Below are 17,421 nucleotides of genomic sequence, written 5' to 3' on the forward strand. Positions count from 1 at the left end.
TAAGGAATAAGCTGGCTCTTCCAAATTTTTTGTTGTATTATTATTCAGAATGGTCTAATGAATATATGTAGTGAAAAAGAATGCCTAATTATGAATAATATATGATTTATGGGTAAAAATGTGAGTTTTATGACTTTATTTGCATAAATTACCATAAATATGCAAATGAGTAAATTTTTCAAAAAATTGAAATTATCATATTATTCTATACACTTCACTTGACATGCGTGCAAATTTTCGCGGCGATCGGCCGCTTCGCGGCCGAGATCTTAAGGGAGGCCATAATGCCCCCCCCGGCCGCGAATTTTTTTTCCGTACTCGAGAGAGCAAAAATCCCATGTGCGCATGCGCGTGGACTTATGATTTCTCTGCTACTTCCCATACGAAATGTACATGTATTCGCATGTACTGTGCACGATTCGCGTTCTACGAGTAAACGATGGCATAGTAGTCTTCAAACACAGACTCTGATTTGCCAGTTTGACAAATCAATATGCGTATGTGTCGCGATGTGCTTATTCAAGTCTGTGTAGTTGTATGATTCAGACCCAGTAGTGCATATGGAAATACATTGCAACTTGTATAGAATGGTATAGTAGTCTGCAAGCACAGACGCTAATCTGACAGTTTGACAACATACTAGTAGTGTGCTGAGAAGTACTTTATTCAAGTCGCCAACTTGTATAGAATGGTATAGTAGTTTGTTCAGAGCCAGAAGGGCATTCGTTGTGTTAAGAGTTAACATCCTTCTGGCTCTCAGCAGACCATGATTATAAATAAAAGTAATACAGAGAGTGCGAGCATACTGGAGGGAGAGCTAGAGAGAGAGAAAGAGAGAGAGAGAGAGAGAGAGAGTGAGAGAGCAGTGGCACAACACAGAAAACTACGAAAACTTGAATAAAAGCACTACTCAATACACAATAGGCCTATATTATTCTGTCAAACTGTCAAAGGAGAGTCTGTGCTTGCATACTACTATGCCACTCTATAAGTTGAGGTGCATTTCCAATACACGCACCAGTAGGGTCTGAATCATAAAACTACTCAGACTTGAATAACACTATTTTGTCAAACTGTCCGATTAGCGTCTGTGCTTGCAGACTACTATACCATGCTATTCAATTTGGGATGCATTTCTGTAAGCACTAAAATGTCTGAATCATACAACTACTCAGACTTGAATACTAGTACTATTGCTACGCACGATATATGCGTAATTGTTTTGTCAAACTGGCAAATCAGAGTCTGTGTTTGAAGACTATTATGCCATCGTTTACTCGTAGAACGCGAATCGTGCACAGTAGATGCGAATACATGTACATTTCGTATGGGAAGTAGCAGAGAAATCACAAGTCCACGCGCATGCGCACATGGGATATTTGCCCTCTCGAGTACGGAAAAAAAATTCGCCCCCCGGCCATACTAAGACCTCAAATAGCCCGGCCTTAATGGCCCGAATTCACATATGCAGAGGCGTCGCTAGAGGGGGTGTTACATTACGTTTCATTTTGCATTGTTTACTTTTATTTAGTCTATTTGATTTGTTTAAAGGAGAATAGGTATGGTTTGTCAGTTTTCACACTGTTAGAAATGAGCAAGAAGGTGGTACCCGAGACCAGCTATTAAACAACAGTTTCCTCAGCGATTAGTTCATGTGCTGGGGCGTTGACAAGGGTATCACCATGTAATCGTACTATATTTCATATAGAAAGAGTAATTTTCAGAAATCAATCCTACAATCCAAAAGAAATATATCGTTTTATGTTCTATGTGCATCGTAAAGTTATTGTACCTTGTAACAACTTACAAGGCTAATGGAAACAGAATTTCTGTGTATTACCATGGACCAATAAAGATGAAATTACACATATAATAATTTGCTAAAATATAATAACTCCTGTTACATGTATTGCCATATGTGGCAAGCTCTGAAGCCCCTCCCCACCCTCTCCCACAAACAAAATAAGGTTTGATAAGACTTGACACTATGAACATGACGGACAAAGAAAGAGGACGAAATATACAGTTCCTCATTCTAATCTCAACAATTGCTGTAGTAGACAAAGGAACATCCCTTCACTGTTATTATGTAAAAATGTGTAGAAGAGGTGAATATGCATGTGACACCTGTTCTACACATTTTTACATAAGAACAGTGAAGGGATGTTACTTTGTCTACCATAGCAATTTGTTGAGGGTAGAATGAGGAACTGTATATTTTGTCCTCTTTCTTTGTCCGTCATGTTCATAGTGTGATTATTACAATGACTTCAAATCAATCATAATGTGTGCAACAGGACAAAACAAACTATGCAAGAATATTAGCTTTCAGAGTTTTCATATCAGTTTTAATTACATCTTCACATATTATTTGTCATACTAAATGCTATTTTACAAATTTACATATGGGACTTTCTTTGTTGATGACTCCCAAGATTTCATAGTTTATGTTCTTGTCATATACAAAAAATAGATTTTGAAACCTTCCCGACCTGAACCCAACCCCTAACAAACAGCAATATATTTATTCATTCATTGCGGTATTAAAAAACTTTGTACATGGCAGCCTAGCGGCTGAATTGAGTGCAATTTTCATAAGTAATAACACAAGGATACTGCACAAAATACAATAGTATTAAAAAGTCATTAAAAGTAGTACATTCATTACAAAACAGTAGGTACACCTTAGATCAAAGAATATTGATGGTGGGATAATGGAAGTGGGTAATGGATGTGGAAAAAATAAAGGTTTTGTGATATGACTTAAGCAAATTCAAAGGAAGAATATATTATTGAATAAATTATGATCAGTGCTAAAATAAATTATCTGTTCTGTATGCTTCAAAGTAGGCCTATTGTCATATGGGTGCAAGAATGAAAATTGGGAAAGTAAAGATACAGAGGAGGGTGAGAAAGTGAGGAGAAAATACTAGGTAAGAGAAAGTGAGAAAAGGAAGACAAAGGACCTGTTTCATGTAGCCCTTTTTCAATGACAAATGACAAAAATCAGTGACATATCGGCTGATAACCAAGGATTTCACTAGCTTGTAACAAAAACTGTCATTTGTCAGTGATGACAAGTTTTGTGAAACACCCCCCTGGGACCCATTTCACAAAGCCCTTTTTCAATGACAAAAATCAGTGACAAATCAGCTGATAACCAATCAGAAGCAAGGATTTCAGTAGCTTATAACAAAAACTGTCATTTGTCAGTGATGACAAGTTTTGTGAAACACCCCCCTGGGACCCGTTTCACAAAACCCTTTTTCAATGACAAAAATCAGTGACAAATCAGCTGATAACCAATCAGAAGCAAGGATTTCAGTAGCTTATAACAAAAACTGTCATTTGTCAGTGATGACAAGTTTTGTGAAATGGGGTCAGGCATGGTGAGAAATGAGGAGAGCAAAGGCCTACACCACATACAAATCCCTCTTGAATGTTTTGTCGTTTTCATCCACTCTAATACACACAGCATTTGAATGTGAAATTAAAACTGAAATATTAAAAAGTTATAAACAAAATATATGTTTAAAAACTGGTGCAGTACCGGCACTTCCAGTTACTCTTCTTTTACACAGGGATGCCAGTTAGGATCGATCAGAGGGCCTAACAATCACAGAGAATGAGCTATTCTGTCCCTATTTTCACGAAGTGACACAAATTGTATGCGATTCTCCTCACTACCGTCACTTCGTGAAAATAGGGACGATTTTGTACACAAAAAAAGCCTAAACTATATGGTCTGAAAATAAATCGCCAGAGCTTGAATTCAGTCTTTTGCCTAGAACCTGGCATCCCTGTTTTACAATAAGTTCCTCAAGTGTGCTACACTACGAGAGATCAAGTGAAAAGAGGAGTGATTAAGAAGAGTCACTTGACTTTCTTAAAGACATACCAGTAGGTGTCTCTGGATTTAAATAGCCTTTTCACACACAGCTAAAATTCTATAAACATGATTAGTTTAAAGGGCTTTAAACTAATCAGCTGTACATACAAAATCATTCACACACAGAAATTTCGGTGCGATCATTGATCGTTTCGTGATTAACTACTGCTCCTAAAATGCGCAGTAGTGCCATTGCGCATTAAAGGTCATGTCATATCAGACAAAGCACACGCTCTATCCAGTTTAAATACGTTTAACCGTTCACACACAAAATGTCAAGCTCTCTAGATACAAACTTTGTCCTGCAGCCTGCTTTAAAGGGCGTATGAATCGCGAATTCATATCTATCCAAACATTGTATAAACGTTGAGTTAAACACGTTTAAACTGATCATCTCTAGATACAATGAATTTTAGCTGTGTGTGAAAAGGCTGAAAGACGCATAGTTGTGGGCCCTGATAGGGAATTGGACATCCTTCATTCAATGACAGGAGTTGCCAATCACCAGAATTAGCCTTCAGTTTTATGACCAACAGGCACTTAATGTAATGCTCTGCAATTCCACCCATCCCCCCCCCCCCCGACCCCCATATGGTAAAGTCGTTATTCTACATTTCCCTCGCCTGAAACTCTCTAAAAGAGACTAGGGGGATTTGTGTCGGCGAATTATGACCTTCTGCACATGAAAACTGACTACCATCTTCCTTTAATAAGCAGATGGCATGAGGTCCCATGTTTAATCAAAAACAATTAATTTAATTTAACTTTCTAAACCTGAGGAAATGTCTTCCCTGATACGCCAGCAAAGAGAATTTTTTAATTTTTTTTAATTTTAATGTAAATGTTCTCTTTTCCAGTAAATTTAAACCACATATTTTGTATTAAAGTTGAGTAATAATGACAAGTTGCTTTCCTAGTTTTAAAGTTACAATACTGTTTGTTTGTTTGTTGTTTTTTTTTTTTTTTTTTTTTTTTTGGGGGGGGTCGGCAGTTTGAAGAATGCTTCAAGATTGCTCAGTCCCATCTGTTCATTTTCATGAAAGTTCATGACCAATAGAAGCCATATCCCTAAGGCGAGCAACACACTACCCTGCTCTGTTTCTTTGCCCGGATACTCTCCCTGCATGGACTCCAAGACACGTTCTGTGTCCTTTAAGGACTGCTTGTGGATAACTTCAATTCCACCTACCGGTATTCATTTTTAAGAGAGTCCATGATGAATATCTGCCATATCCCGAAGGCAAACCACACTCTTATTCACAGACAAACTACCATGTGCAGTTTCTAAGATTGTTGTAGAGAGGCCCAGACACTGAGGCCCTAATGCACCTCATATCTGTTATTTAGAGGTTTTAGATGTGGTTCTTTATAGTCCAATAACGGATGGCAGATTACCTCAGTCCCACCTGTACATTTTCATGCAAGTTCTTGACCGACAATGGCCAGACCCCCAAGGCAGGTAACACACTACCCTGCTCAGTTTCTGCGCAATCTCTGCCTGGAGATTCTCCATGCGTTGGGCTCCTCGTACTTGTTGTAGAGGGGCTCAAGACGCTGCTGCTTCTTGGCCTTGCTCAGACGGGTCGGGTCGGAGAAGCGGAAGAAGGAAGCGGCGAGTTCCACAAACCACTTCGGATCGACCGTGGTGCATTCCCTCATGTATTCCTTGGTTGTCAGCACAAGCTCATGATATATCACCCTGAATTAAACAAAAACAGAAAAATTATTTGAGTGTTTATTGTCTGGAAGTATTCTTGGAGGAACATGCAATTTCAAGAAAATATTTCTATACAGTGCATCCCAGAAAAAAAAAGAAAACCAAGAATTATCGATGTTTTATCATAACTTAATCACCATAATTATAATTGATAAATGACACATATTTGGAAAGCTTAGATCCTCCTCTTTCATTTGATGCAACTCATATGATGCATATTTGGTGGGCGGTATCTGAACTTCAAAGAGAAAATCCCATTTCTAGTAAATTCGTTTTCTGCCCTTTCATATGACACCTCAATCAGGAAAAATGAGCCAGGAATAACAAAGTTATATTTGTTTAAAGTTAAGCTTGTATTTCCATAATTTGATTAAACAAATTCGTTTTCACTGGTTGCCTGCTGTGGCAACAACCAGAGTTGATAAAAGACTCAACTCCGTTTTGTTGACGATCAGCCATGCATCAAGTCTTTCGTCTTCTTTGGGCATGGCTGATCGTCAACGAAACAGATTTTTTCTTCTGGGACGCATTGTATAAATATTAGGTATCAAAATTCAATTTCAAGTTGATTGAAAACCAAAATCTTTTGTCCATGTTTGCTTGTATTCAGAAAATTTAAAACTGGGGTCCTTCAGGTAATTTGTTTGATTTAACTATAATTTTGATGGACTACGTTTTCTACCGTTAGGAGACTTCACTGCATGAGTCCATACATATTTTCTTTATGTACCCCTCAAATAATGTCTTTGTGCCACATTAACTTCCTCATAGGATACTGTTTTTTACTGTCTTTCAATTTCAATTAACAACTTCCAATATAGATTTACCACATGGAAAAACATAATTTAGGAACTTTAAATTAATCTTGATCTAAGGAGACACCGATGAATAAACATACAAGTGATAAAGAGGATATCATGGGGCCTACCAAGATACAAAAGTGGTTAACTATGCATGGCATTAGTAATGCAGAGTGCAAATTTGTTCTTCTTTTTTTAAATAATTTACCTGGTTCCTATCATTGATTCTGCCAATCTGCAAGCATGAAAAGCATGCAATTGTAGCAATTGGGACTCCCGGGGGGTGATTCACAAAGATCCTAAGTTGAACTTGACTCTAAGTTAGACTTAAATATTATGGAGAGCCATATGTAGCCTTAAAATGAAATATATTAAAAAGTGAAAATTGAAGCATTTTAGACTTTTTACAAATTCCACATCAAGTCATGAAATCCCCATTGGTAATAGAAAATATAGAAAATTTGAATCAACATTTTATGCTTTCAAAATAACTTTTAAAAAATATTTTCATAGATTTTATTTTACTACTTTTTATATGATGTTTTTAATGCCAGGTCCAAGATGCAAAACAGATTTACTTCTGATCTTGTGTACTTGTATAAATACATCTATGTATGAATGAATAAATAAATAAATAAATAAAGATGCCAACGGCTTTCCAAGTCCAACTTAGAGATAAGTTCAACTTTTAGGATCTTTGCAGGGGTGATAGTGACCAAAATTCTTCACTGCTTGCCTAGAGAGCATCTTCAAAACATTAGACTGGTCATCAAAGGGAATCAACATAAACGGGGAAAACATGAATCACCTAAGATTTGCAGACGATATTGTCATCATATCTCACAATTTAAACGACCTTGAAACAATGCTGCAAGAACTGGACGATGCAAGCCAACTAACAGGCCTCAAAATGAACATGAAGAAGACTAAAGTCATGGCAGGATCAGCCAAAGATCCAAAACAAATCCAAGTGAACGGTACCAAAATGGAGCAAGTAGAGGAGTATATCTACTTAGGGCAACGTTTCTCCCTCCAAGACAAAAATCAAGACAACGAAATAAGAAGAAGAATCAAAGCTGGATGGCGGGCCTTTGGCAGATACAGCACCATCATGAAAGGTAAACTTCCATTATGCCTGAAAAAGAAAGTATATAACCAGTGCATCATACCAGCAATCTCATACGCTGCAGAAACATGGACGCTAACTTCAAAATGGAAAGAAAGCTAGCAGCCTCGCAACACAACATGGAAAGAAGTATTCTAAGCATCACATACAAAGACAGAAAAACGAACAAATGGATCAGGGAACAGACAAAAGTCCAGGACATCCTTGAAACAGTGAAAAGAAGGAAATGGAATTGGGAGGGCCACATCAGCCGTAGGAATGACAATCGCTGGAGCTCAGCAATCACTCACTGGACACCATATGGGGGAAAGCGAAACAGAGGACGTCAAAGAAAAAGATGGCGAGACGAGCTGCAACAGTTCTGGGGACAGACAAATTGGCACCAACAGGCGCTAAACAGAAGCATTTGGAAACATCATGCTGAGGCCTTCATCCTGCAGTGGATTGACAACGGCTGATAAAGAAGTGAGCACTAAAAAGTGAGAAACCCCCCCCCCAAAAAAAAATTTTAAAAATACAAAATACAAAAAAAATAATGGATTTAGGAAAAAGGAAAAACATATCTTACATTCCCCTCCCCCCCCCCCCCCCCCCCCCCCACCCCTTTGAGTAAGAAATTGGGGGAAAATCTGGAAAATCTGGGAAAAATCAGGATAATAGAGGTTAAATCGGGAAGCAAAAAAAAAAATTAAATCAGGTAATTATGAGGTCTGTCTTTGTGAAACACCCCCCCCCCCCCCCAACCCCCCTGGAAAATGAAAAAGATCATTAACGGTGCCGTTCACCTTGACTGCACGTATAGGAAAGACTTACCAATCTGGTTGTCTGTTGAAGAGAGCACTTGAAGGATGGACATAGACGACCTGACCGTCAACAAGAGTCCTATATCCCTCTTGAGGATCCTACAAAACAAAACAAGCATTGATATCAATCAATTAATCATTTGTCATTCAAAATAATATGATTTTTCACTTTTCTATAGCGCTTAAAGCCACACTGCACTACTTGTAGATGCTTGCACCCTCTATATAACAAACAATGCCTAATCGGTGACCATTGGTCGTTAGTGCCGGGCTGGGATATGAAAACACTTCTGCTTTCGAGAAATTGAATAATAAAAAAATTACCGGTGCTCCCAGTTAATTTTAAATATTTCAAATAGCGCCTAAGACCATTCAATGGTAGCTGCAACATGAAAATCTCAGAATATGCAGTTCTGATATATAATTTTTAAACAGGAATAGCAAATTGGTCGATTATAGTCAAGAAACATTGTTTTAGAGCTAGAGTAATATCAGTCTTGAGAGGGCACTATACAACATAAAGAGTTTATTATTTATAATTTCATTACTTTAGACTCGATTTCAATCGCGACAACAATCATTGAATATTGTAAAATCGCATAGGATTCTAATATGTTCATTTGAACCAAATTCATGACCCCATACCAAAACTTTGTAATACCTTTAATATCATTACCATTTATCATTATCAATACTATTGTTGGTATAATTAACATTATCATCACTTTATTGAAACATTTATGAATCACTGTAAATCTCTTTAAAAGAAAGAAAAAAAAGTAGCATTCGATTATTCAACTTTAGTTATTGTTTTACTCACTTATGTATATATTCTGAGCCTTACCTTCTTAGCAGCATTCCTGAAGAAACCGCTGCAGATAGCCTTCTGAACCCTAGCTGTGTTCTTTCCACAAGTCACCACATCTAACTTGTGCCTGTCATTTAAAAATTAAAATATTAAAATAAAAACATAAGTATCATCACACACACAAATACGGCTTACTTTGATTCATCGGGTCGTGTCGGGTGGTCGCGTTACCTGACTTTTTGTGAAAACATGCCGTTTAATTCACAGAAATGTTGGGGGTAATATTACAGGAAAAGTAGAATTTAGAACATAAACAACTTTTAAGAAATGGAGAAAAGGTAAAATTCTTCGATAGTCATAGTGTATGCAACGTGTATGCAACAGGTAATGCCCAGACAATCTATTCATACCTGTCCATAATTCCCAGAAGCTGTATGCGGACATCCTGAGCCATGCGTAGGGTACGCGCTTGGGACAAAGTTCTCAAAGCACCAACTTAACATATTTAAACAAATCTTGAATTTCAAAAGGGATGGACACATTATCTTCAAGCCCTAAAGCTATATATGAAGCTCCTCTTTAAAATCACAATTCTTTTATTTCATGACAAATCTCCCCGTACCTGTCCATAATTCCCAGGAGCTGTTTGCGGACATCCTGAGCCCTGCGCAGGGTACGAGCCTGGACAAAGTTCTCAAAGCACCAAGGGTTGGAGAACTTGTTGTTCTTCCAGGAGTTATAGACGGCCAGCAGGGTCAGATGATCTCCCTCTGGCTGGTGGAACTTGGCCTTGCGTTGGTCTGCTAGACCTTGCTTGTCCTGAAGAGGAAAGTGAGGAGTGGAAGAAGTCATCTTAAGAACAATTTTACAAGAGCTCAGAAGGTTATACAGTGAAACCTGTCTTTAAAAGTATAGACCAGTTCTGGTCATGCGATTGCATTGTGAAAGAAACGTTGTGGAATCAATTTAGAAATGGTTGATCATCTAGCATATAAGTATTGGTGTGTACTGCAAGGTTCTGGAAACAAAAAATGTGGTCTTTGTAGACAGGCGGTCTTTCTACACAGGTGGTCACTTATTAGCAGGTTTGACTGTATCTGGCTTTTATCATACTATGTATAATTGTTCTTTTCACACATCAACTGCGGGATATATGCATTTTATTATAATTAACAGACCCGAGGCTTAAATCTATTCCATACAAGTTGAGAAGAAGAGCTATACCTCAAATATGAACAAAAAATGAAGTCCCACACATTCAATTTCATGTAAGATCAAAAGGAAGAAAACACATTAACTAGTGAAGGTAACAAGGTCTCACTCACCTTTGGTCTATAGAAGACGTTCTGCACAGAGAGCATGGATACCACAGTGAGGGTCTCTTCGCTGCAACCCAGATGAACGGACATGATGAGAACCTTGGACAGCATGGGCTCTAGAGGAAACTCGGCCATCTAGGAGATGAAAGAGATGTGCATCATGGAAGGTTATTTTGTGGGCCAGTCTCAAGAGTTTGTGCCTTTCATTTCATGCACTGTGATTTGTTTCAGTGCCTTCTCGACATTGCAAACATCTGCAGGCTACTTGATGAAATGTCAAGATGACCCAAACCCCATTTTGCTGGGCAGTGTTGCTGCAGAAGTGTTGTCCGTCTCAAAAACTTGAATCTCATCGCAATTAGATTGAGAGAGAGAGAGAGAGACAGCAAGATTCAGCAAACTCATTGAAATAGGATGTGTAGTATTTGTTCCAAGCTGCCATCACCATCACCGTAATCATTATCGTATCACCACTTACACTCATATAATCCTCATCCTCATCACTATCAGCATCTTCACCTTCTTCTTCTTCACCACCCGCAATATTATTATCATCATCATCATCATCATCATCATCATCATCACTATCATCACCACCATCACCACCACCACCATCATCATCATCACCATCATCATCATCACTATCATCATGATCATCATCATCATCATCATCATCATCACCACCCCCACCACCACCCCCACCACCACCACCATCATCAACATCATCAGCATCACTATCAGTATCATCACCTTCTTCCTCTTCACCGCCTGCAATATCATCATCATCCATAATCATCATCATCATCATCACCCTCAATATAATCATCATCATCCTCATTATCATCATCATCATCATCATCATCATCATCATCATCATCATCATCATCATCATCATCATCATCATCTTCATCACCATCATCATCACCACCACCACCACCACCACCACCACCACCACCATAACCACCACCACCACCACCACCATCCTCCTCCTCCTTAGTTCCTTACCCTTCTTCCCAGTTTGGTGAGCAGTCCTTCATCGTCCAACGCACTCAGCGAATGGAGCTGCTCCATGGCAGTGATCAACGTCTCCGTGGGCGGGGCATCCATGAAGTCAAACGCCAGAAGGTCGTTGATGCCCATGGCTTTCAGTGACAGAAGGGTACTAGCCAGGTTGGTGCGCTGGATCTCCGGCACCGCCGTGGGGAGCATCTCGTCTCGATAGGCACGCTCGGTGTAGAGGCGGTAGGTCTTGCCAGGACCGGTCCTGCCGGCCCTCCCTGCCCTCTGCTTGGCCTGAGCCTGGGAGATGGGGGTTACGACCAGCTGGTCCATGCCCGTCTTGGAGTTGTACACCTTCTGCTTGACAAAACCAGGGTCCACCACGTAGTAGATACCGTCGATGGTCAGGGAGGTTTCAGCAATGTTAGTGGCAATCACGACCTAGGTGTAGATGTTGAGAAAATCATTAAGATTCATTAAAGCTTATCTGTATTAGTTTATAGGAGGGATTAAACCACCCTGCAAGGTCACTTGACAGGTGGTTATCTCATCAACTCAGCTCTCAATTAACATAAGAAAAAGAGGATCATGTGAGGCCAATGGTCACTGATTAGTCATTGTTTTCTATATAGAGGGAGCAAGTAGCTACAAGTAAGACAGTGTGGCTTTAATCAATCAATCTCTCTCTAATGTACATCCTGATTTCTCTCTTACAGAGTGAAATAGACTGGCAAAATTTTAAGTTCAAAGATCCTGGTCGCATCTCGCGGGGAAGGGCGCATTAGAAAGGTAGAATTCTGGTACCCCCGGACCAAGGGATTTCATCTTTTATCTATCTATCTGTCTATCTACGGTATCTATCTATTCATCTATCATTCTTTCTCTTCATATTTTCACTTTCTTCTTTCTTTTATTCTTACCTTCCTACTACCAGGAGGGGCTGGATCAAAGATCCTTGTCTGCATCTCGCTGGGAAGGGCGGAGTAGACGGGTAGAATAAGTAGATCAGGTACCTCTGGACCAAGTGATTTCATCCTCTCAAAAAGGATCTCACAGGCCGTGTCGATCTCCTCCTGACCGGTCAAGAAGAGAAGAATGTCACCTGGTGATGAAGACAAAACATTTTAATGTTAGGTATTGAGTGATTTCAAGTACGGTGTTAGTTTTGGTGTTGGTGTGGAGAGCACGGAAAGGCTACTGAACCGAGCTCTAACACCGACGGTCAGTTTAGAAGGTCGATACATTTTCCGAGGTCAACCTCAACACCAGCATGACTTCAAGTTCAGTGTTGTAGTTGGTGTTGGTGTTCTCACAACACCAACACCAGCTTTCAACACCGAACTTGAAATCACTCATTGTATACATAGAACTTGGCTTGCTATTTAATTTGCAATACTAGAAGGCTTTTGTCCAGGTAAGAACTGTACTTAAATAGGTAGAGAATTTACACAAAATGGTGTTGTGACAGTAAAGATATTTAGTGCGACTTTGGTACAAACGTAACCATGATTTGTTGTCATCAGCACCATTGATTCTATTGCATTATCATAATTATCCTCTTTAATATCAAAAGCCACTTCATCATGACTACTAAAATAACTAGCATTGACAATTCAATCTTAATCATCATCTTCATTATCATTACCATCATCATTATCATTACCATCATCATTACCACCACCATCATCCTCATCATCATCATCAGCATCATCATCCTCCTCATCATCATCACCATCATCACCACAGCCAATACCATCACCATCACCACCACCAATAACATCAACACCACCATCTCCACTATTAAAATCACCACTATTACCATCACCACTACCATCACCACCACCAACACCACCACCCCTCACACCTCCACCACCATCATCACCACAGCCACTACCAATACTATCACCACCACCGACACCACCATCGCCATCTCCACTCTTAAAATCACCACTATTACCAACCCCACCACCAACCCCACCACCCCTAATACTTCCACCACCTCCACCACCACCTCCACCACCACCACTACCACAATCAGTATCCTCATCATCACACTTGGAGGTTCTGTAAGATGTATTTGCATGACGGTGATAAGGGAAGCATCCAGATAGTCAGTCTCATCACCACCACCACCTCCACCACCACCACCACCACTACCACAATCAGTATCATCATACCTGGAGGTTCTGTAAGATGTATTTGCATGACGGTGATGAGGGAAGCATCCAGACAGTCAGTCTCATCACCACCACCAACATCACCACCCCTAACACATCCACCACCACCACCACCATCACCATCACCACCACTACCACAATCAGTATCATCATACCTGGAGGTTCTGTAAGATGTATTTGCATGACGGTGATGAGGGAAGCATCCAGACAGTCAGTCTCATCACCACCACCAACATCACCACCCCTAACACATCCACCACCACCACCACCATCACCATCACCACCACTACCACAATCAGTATCATCATACCTGGAGGTTCTGTAAGATGTATTTGCATGACGGTGATGAGGGAAGCATCCAGATAGTCAGTCTCATCACCACCCCTAACACTTCCACCATCACCACTACCACAATCAGTATCCTCCTCATCATCATACCTGGAGGTTCTGTAAGATGTATTTGCATGACGGTGATGAGGGAAGCATCCAGATAGTCAGTCTCATCACCACCACCACCTCCACCACCCCTAACACTTCCACCACCTCAATCACCACCACCCCTAACACTTCCACCACCACCACTACCACCACCACTACCACAATCAGTATCCTCATGATCATCATACCTGGAGGTTCTGTAAGATGTATTTGCATGACGGTAATGAGGGAAGCATCCAGATAGTCAGTCTCAGGGTCCTTGGTGTAGAGAATCTCCACAGGGAATGTGCGGCCAGGAATAGTGAAAATGGGCTGGATACAAGGATATTAATTTGTGAACATGTTAATCATCAGATTATTCAGCAAGTGATAGATATAACACCATTTAAATATACTGAAACATATCAATCAAAGAGGAAAATCTAGAACTTCATTTCATGATATGCATACCATTGCAGTACAAAATGTGTACATGAATATACATATCTGTGACACAAACTAAAAACATGATATATTTATTTCTGCGATGCCAAAACCTTTGCAATATCCTACAAAATTGTTTCATTACGTTGTTAATATCAATAAAAAGTCTACGCAGAGTATCGAAATATGTCAAGAATATTAAATCAATTGCCAAGTTGAGCGCTCAATGAAGAGAAATAATAATCGTTACAAAACATGTTTGGAGCACTCACAGCTTCGAAGAAATACGCTGAGAACTTGACGGCATCGAGCGTGGCCGAGGTCACGATTAGCTTGACGTCGGGTCTCTTCTTGACGGCCTTCTTCAGTAGTCCAAAGAGAACGTCGGTATGGATGGTCCTCTCGTGGGCCTCGTCCAACATCAGGACCGAGTACTGGGTCAGGTCTGGGTCTATCAGACACTCCCTCAGCAGCATACCGTCCGTCATGTACTTGACTTTGGTCTCCGGTGACGTGCAGTCTTCAAAACGCATGGTGTAACCAACCTGTGTGGTGACACACGATAAAGCATTAAAGGTAAAGACCAGTATTGGCAACGCCCCAATTTCAAAAAATGAAATGGCAGCTCTCATTACCAATCATGTGAAAGAATATGTTTTGAATAATACATGATGATAAAAAATTTGCCAGGAAACCGCCTACTAATTCATATATTTGGTAAATTTATTTCTCTCATGGTCTGGTGAGAGAGATAGGGTAGTCCCATATACATCTTTCTGTGTATAGTGCTTGTAACTTTACGAAGAATGAGCCAAATTTCTTATCATTTTGATGATTCCAGAACCTTGCAGATGCTAGATGCTAGATGATCGACCTTTTCTGATCGATTCCACAACGTTTCTTTCACAATGCAATTGCATGACCATTACTGGTCTTTACCTTTAACATGCAGATATTATGACATGTTATCCCTCTGATAATTCTTCCAAGTTCTCAAGGACTTAAACAAATGTTAACGGGGGGGGGGGGGGGTCAATTTGACCACCCCCTCCCCCCTGTAGTAATTTAGCGACTCCTCTGGAACTACGGCAGATATAAAGTTTTCCTTTCATGACTTTTTTCTTTCGAGTCTTACGCATCTTTTAAAACCATATTTTTTGAAAATCGGATGTACAGTTACAAAGTCACGTGACCTTTTGTCTTTGCATGTCAGCCCGAAAATCCCTCATTTTTGTGATTTCGTGTACAAAACATAAGGAAATATCATTTTTCCTGAAAAGAGATAAAACATTGGTTATTTGGTCTTGTTAAAAGTTTAGGTGTTGGTTTTGGGGGTCAAAATAGTTGAATTGTAGTTAGAAATGGTTAAAAATAGCACCAATGCCACCTCCAAAGGAAGGTCAACTGCATTGTGTCGATTACCCTTTTCCTCTAGTAGAATATGTGCATCATTGGACTTAACATGTACAGTCAAACCTGTCTATAGCGACCGCCCAAGGGAAACACAAAAAGACACAAAAAGTAGTCTTTGTAGACAGGTCCATTTAGTACATGTTTCAATGAGAAACCATTTACAAGGGAAACAAAAAATGTGGTCTTTGTAGACAGGTGGTCTTTGTAGACAGGTTCTTTTAGTACATGTTTCAATGAGAAACCACTTTCAAGGGAAACAAATAAATGTGGTCTTTGTAGACAGGTGATCACTAAAGCAGGTTTGACTGTACCTGTATTCTAATCGTCTCCAAAATGAATTAAATACTGGCATATAACGGCTCTCTTTCCACTTGTTCCCTGTGACGAATACACAATTTTCAATGATCACAAAGTACCAAGGCACACTCACCTCTTGTCCAAGTCTGCACCCAAACTCTTCAGACACCCTCTTGGCAACGGACATGGCGGCCACCCGACGAGGCTGCGTGCATCCGATCTTGCCCCGGATAGTGTAGCCAGCCTCTGCGATGTACTGGGTAATCTGGGTGGTCTTTCCACTGCCGGTCTCTCCAATGACGATGAGGATTTGATTCTCATCCACAGCCTAGAAATGAATGAATGAATGAATAAATGAATAAATGAATGAATGAAATTAAGTAGAATCAAGATATGGGGCACAGTGGCTTTAATTTGGCCCCCAATCCTGGATACTTAAAGAGAAGGTTGAGTTCTGGTCAAGCGATTGCATTGTGAAAGAAACGTTGTGGAATCAATCAGAAAAGCTTGATCATCTAGAATATAAGTATTTATGTGTATTGCAAGGTTCCTTATGATGTTATATGACATATTTAGAATATTAAAGCATTTGAAGAGCCATGCTTTTCAGGGAACATGTTTTATGTTGCTGCACAAAGATTTAATCAGTTCAATTTTGACCATTTAAAGTATTGGGCTATTTATGTCGACAAATAATCATGTACCTGTTACAGCTCATTTTATGTATGTAATTACCGAAGAAAAAAGAAGATGTCAGTCAGTCACTCAATAGTGTCTGACAGTGAAGTCTAGAAGGTAAACGGGTTTCCTTGCATAATTTGAATACTAGGACACTGCTAACGTTTAAATTTCACTGATAGGACATACATGACATATCCATAATTCCTGCAAAGTTCTATGGAATTTGATGTTGGCTGCAAAAGGGACATAGCATCTTGAAGGCAACATATTTGTAAAAGACATTGAATAACATTTTTCTGCAGCAAATAATAATAATAGCGCACGTATTGACCTTGCAAGGTCCTCAAGGCGCTCCAACATTACCCGGCTATGCTAGGCTGCCGATTTCGACGCTCACAGCATTTTAAGGAATTCCTTCCTACCGGTACCCATTTAACACCTGGGTGGAGAGTGGCAAATGTAGATCAATGTCTTGCCAAAGGACATTAGTGCCGCGGCAAGAAATGAAGAAATTACATTTTTAAAGTAGCG

The 17,421-nt window shown here is 39.8% G+C and overlaps 1 protein-coding gene across 1 annotated transcript in view; it reads right to left on the minus strand.

Moving 5' to 3' along the window:
• Positions 1–4,842: 4,842 nt before the first annotated feature.
• LOC115918780 (ATP-dependent RNA helicase DHX8-like) overlaps positions 4,843–17,421 on the minus strand; it is a 29,678-nt gene continuing 17,099 nt past the window's right edge. The window contains exons 11-20 of the mRNA XM_030990364.1: positions 16,343–16,537; positions 14,772–15,044; positions 14,265–14,388; positions 12,382–12,563; positions 11,468–11,902; positions 10,469–10,597; positions 9,766–9,962; positions 9,180–9,270; positions 8,346–8,434; positions 4,843–5,588 (exon numbers count right to left, since the gene is read on the minus strand). Of these exons, the coding sequence (XP_030846224.1) occupies positions 5,366–5,588; positions 8,346–8,434; positions 9,180–9,270; positions 9,766–9,962; positions 10,469–10,597; positions 11,468–11,902; positions 12,382–12,563; positions 14,265–14,388; positions 14,772–15,044; positions 16,343–16,537 (1,938 nt within the window). The 3' untranslated portion in view covers positions 4,843–5,365. The remainder of the gene's footprint in view (positions 5,589–8,345; positions 8,435–9,179; positions 9,271–9,765; positions 9,963–10,468; positions 10,598–11,467; positions 11,903–12,381; positions 12,564–14,264; positions 14,389–14,771; positions 15,045–16,342; positions 16,538–17,421) is intronic.

Source organism: Strongylocentrotus purpuratus, unplaced genomic scaffold (genome assembly GCF_000002235.5).
Source record: "Strongylocentrotus purpuratus isolate Spur 01 unplaced genomic scaffold, Spur_5.0 spur5_scaffold_19, whole genome shotgun sequence".
NCBI lineage: Eukaryota > Metazoa > Echinodermata > Echinoidea > Camarodonta > Strongylocentrotidae > Strongylocentrotus > Strongylocentrotus purpuratus.